Genomic DNA, 4110 nt, shown 5'->3' with positions numbered 1-4110 from the left:
TCCTGCGCTCCCAGAAGGGCCGCTTGTTCCGGGAGCGGGGCGGCGTGGGGCCGGGGCTGGTGAGTGGCCGTCCTGCGCAGAGGGACCCGGGGGACCCAGCCGGCATCCCCAGGCCCGAGCTCTGTGCCTGTCAGAAGTCGGCTGGTCTGGCGTAGTCGCTCCCAAAGAGGAGGGAGCGAGGGGAAACCCTACGTGGAGAGGGGCCTGTACCGGACGCTGGGATGCTGGCGCCGATCCACCCTTCTGGGGCTTCGGGGCTGCAGCCTTCAGTTCTCATCTTCCAAGGAGCCTCCCTCCGTCCGCCCCATACACCTCACTCCTCCTTGGCTCAGCCTGTTAGGCCCCGGCTGAGGTTTCAAGTTCCCATTTTGACGAGAAAGAAACCAAGGTCTAGGAATAGAAGATCCTCTGCTCGCCAAGGGCACTTGGCTGCCAAGAAGTGGCAGCATCCCCTCTGCCCCCTCGCACCTCTAGGTTCCCTGAGCTTGAGCACCTCTCTGTTTCCTGGTGGAGGGACACATTCCAAAAAAGGCCCTCAGCTGCCTGTGTGTCAACTCTGACCCTGTCTTGCTCCAAAGCCTTGAACCGCACATTTCAGATCTCACATTCCTCAGCCTGACAACCAAACACTGAAGGATTTGGTCCCTCCCTAACCTTCCTGTAATGACAGCTGCCCCATCCAAGGGTTCCTTTTCTGCAGGGGCCATGAGGTGAGCCTCATTTCCTAGTTCCTCTCTCCCCACCTCCCACCTGAAGCTCTTCAACTAAAGCATGTATTTGACGGCCCTTAGGGGGTAAAGAGTTGTGAGCTAGGAAAGAACATCTTAGTCCTCACCTATGGCTCTTATTGATTGGTGAGCCGTTAATGCCTTATCCCGTTAGGCAAAAGGACTCCTTGAAAGCACACCTGTGGTGCTTGTGCTAGAAGAGGGATGGGTTATGCCAGCAGCATTCAGTTCAACCCAACCTGTGTTTTCAGATTCCCATCCACTCCTGGCTCTGTACCAAGTTAATATAAATTAGACAAGAAGATTGATTCCTGCCCAGCCCAATAAGGAGGGCATCACATGGTTTTGCTTCTCCGATCCACTGACCACTGTCCAGCAGAGAAAGCCTTGTGAAGGTCGGACTTGGGAGAGATTAGTTTTGATGTGTGGGAAGAAGGAACAATCCTTAATTAGGACCTACCCAAATATATGGGAGTATTAGGCAAGGAGGCAGACAGAGCTCTGAGAAGGAAGGGAGGTGGGCAAAAGGTACATACACTTGACCATGTTCACTGTGCCTGCAGCTGTCCGGCCAGCCAATTGGTGTTCATTGACTGCCTTTGTGCTCTTGCCTCAGATGTATCCCACACCTGGTCTTCCTGCCTCTGCCACAGTCTCATCAGTTTCTTAGGGTTCTTGCTGCTGCTCATCACCTTCACCATTTCTGGCTGGTTTGCCCTGGAGAGCCCCAGGGTGGTTGGGTCATACTGAGCATTGATAGATGAACTTTTTGTCCTCTGTCTCCTTCCCTTAAGTATATTATCACTTCTGTGAAATGGGCTGGGCCAGGACACATCTTTCAGTTGAGGAAACTGAGGCTCATATTTGTCCAAAGTCATACAGGAACCAAACTCCCAAGTCCTGGGTTCTGGACAATAGTGTTAAGGTGCATACTGATATCTTTGCCGAACCTTCCTGCCTTTGGATTAGGCTAAATTGGAACTGGAAAACAATAAAATTGGCCCCAGAGATAATGAGTGAAAGGAATTTAGGCCTTGTTTCCACAGGGGGTATCTGCAGATGGGAAAGGGATGAACTATAGTTGAGGATCACACCTGAAAGCCACAGTGAAGTGGAAGTCAAGCAGGCCTGGCTCTTTGTGCAGCCGTAGGCCATGGTCAACTTTTCTAGAAAGACTTTGGGTTTGGTGTAGTCTGGAAGGAAGTTCTTAGAAAGTCCTAAATCCTAGTCCTAAAACTGCCATTGAAACAAATACTGTGACCTTGGGCAAGTCACTTTGCCTCTCTGGGCCTTCATTTCTCAATATGGATATATTTACTTCTTTGAGGACTCTAGCACCTGAAGTTGGCAAAGCCCTTTGCTTAGGGTTGCTGGTGGAGCAGCCCAGAATTTGATCCTAACTAATTCAAGGACAGACAGTTTTCTGGTTTGAGTCACATCTAGCTTCAGGCCACAGAAAAGAAAAGTTTCTCTGAGGATCAAGTTAATACAGTGTAGTAGTGGAGAGCATGGCTTCTGGAGTCATTCAGAGCTGCATTCAGATCTTGCCTATTTCAGTTGGGGACTGTGATTTTTGAGCAAGTCACTTAACCCCTCAGAGCCTTGGTTTTCTCATGTAAACACAGTTTAAGGATACCTGACATTGCCCAGGGCAAGGGGGAGAGAGATGAGGGAGGGCCCTGGGCAGACATCAATGCCAATCTGGGCTTACCACACTCAACCCTTCCTTTGCCATTATGAGCAGATTGTGCCCACTTATGATCAGGTGATCGTGTTTCTATTGGGCTGGATCCGTACCCCTCAAGAGCCTGGCATGGTTTTCCTCCTGCCTTCATTGACTCCTTTCAGAGGGTGGATCTGAGGACACGAGCTTTCAGTGTCCCTCCCTGCAAGGTGAGGGGCTTCTTGGCTCTCCTGGACAGAGAATGGGGGCTGTGCAGAGTGTATCCTGCGTGCCAGTAACTTGGCCTATGAAGAGCCATCAGAGGTAGGAGGAGGGGAGTAGGGAGGAGAGCAGAAAATCGAGGCTAGAGGCTGGGAGCCCATTCTTGCTCCAAATACCTAACCCCATATACTTGAGGACACCATTTTGTCCATGAGGCTCTAGTGACCAGGTAGGTGGATCAAGCTGGGTGGTCTCAGTGGGCCTGATCTCCCTGCAGCTTCAGCCCCTTGAAAGTCTCCTCTTTCATGCCCCCTTCCCCAATCTAAGAATGGGGCCATGCTGCCTGTGGGGGGCCAATGTCCAGTTTAGGGCTCCAGTATTGTCAGTGATGACTGTGAAGGACCTGAACACAGCCATAGCCCAGAATGACATGACCAAGGCCCTGCTGTATTACTTGCCTATGCAGGCAATCCAGATGGAGAAGCTCAAGATTAGCAACCAGCTCTTGGTAGGCAGCACTTCACAGGGCAGAATTCAGTGGCTGGCACCTGGACCTCCCTTTGCCTGTGGGACACGGAGCAAAGCAGCAGATCCCTTTAGGCATCAGTCTACCCTGTGCATGAAGAGTGTGACAACCTTTGAAGAGCCAGTGGTATGGGTGGGACTATGAGTATGTATGTAGCACTTCATTGTCTATTTGCCTATTAATGGACACTTAAGCTGCTTCCATACTGTAGCTATTGTAAATAATGCTGTGATGAACATAGATATGTATATAACAGTTTGAACTAGTGTGTTGGATTTCTTCAGACACCCAGAACTGGGTTTGCTGGGTTATAGAGTAGTTCTATTTTTAGTTTTTTGAGGAACCTCCATACTGTTTTACATAGTGGCTATGTTTTATATAGGACAAGGGTCTCAAGGTCTGGGTGTACTTACTAAATGCCGTTCTTGCTAAGTGTTAAAATGTAGCACAATATTTTGCAGAAGCAGCTGTACACAGAATTTGCTTGACAAGAACCCTACCATATTAAGTGTAGCCAACTGCAAACAAGAAATCAACATTTAATTAACCAAATCTATCTACATAAAAGGCTAAGTGGCCGACCGTCCAACTGACCAACCAACTGGCCGGTACATATGACACACACTGGCAATTTAGAAATAAATGTTGACTCGCGCATGCGCGATACATATAAAGCTCTCACTGGCGCCAATTGCATGCGTATGTTTCCATCTGTCATTGTCGATTGTGAATTTGGCTGTTTTTGTTGAAATGATTTGTAATGGATCTATTATTGAAGCTAACTTTGGGACTAGTAAATCTATAGATACTATTAAAAACATATCTAAACACGTGATTCTTTGTCCCAAAAATGCGCATGTTCATAAATTAAATGAAGAAATTTTGGATACACTGGATGGAGATTTTCACACCTATTTGAGTGATGATTCCATCGATTCAATTGATGATGCCGAAAGGGAAAATTTCCCCAG

General features: G+C 48.5%; 1 protein-coding gene across 1 annotated transcript in view; it reads left to right on the top strand.

Moving 5' to 3' along the window:
• Positions 1 to 2: 2 nt before the first annotated feature.
• STOML1 (stomatin like 1) overlaps positions 3 to 4110 on the top strand; it is a gene marked incomplete at its 5' end in the record, with an annotated part of 14649 nt that continues 10541 nt past the window's right edge. The window contains 6 exon segments of the mRNA XM_015561339.1: positions 3 to 66; positions 1345 to 1460; positions 2473 to 2557; positions 2560 to 2623; positions 2931 to 2961; positions 2963 to 3121. Of these exon segments, the coding sequence (XP_015416825.1) occupies positions 3 to 66; positions 1345 to 1460; positions 2473 to 2557; positions 2560 to 2623; positions 2931 to 2961; positions 2963 to 3121 (519 nt within the window).

The sequence above is a fragment of the Myotis davidii genome, unplaced genomic scaffold (genome assembly GCF_000327345.1).
Source record: "Myotis davidii unplaced genomic scaffold, ASM32734v1 scaffold131, whole genome shotgun sequence".
Lineage (NCBI taxonomy): Eukaryota > Metazoa > Chordata > Mammalia > Chiroptera > Vespertilionidae > Myotis > Myotis davidii.
The sequence above is the reverse complement of the archived record's forward strand: the minus strand, read 5'-3'. Positions and strand labels throughout refer to the sequence as shown.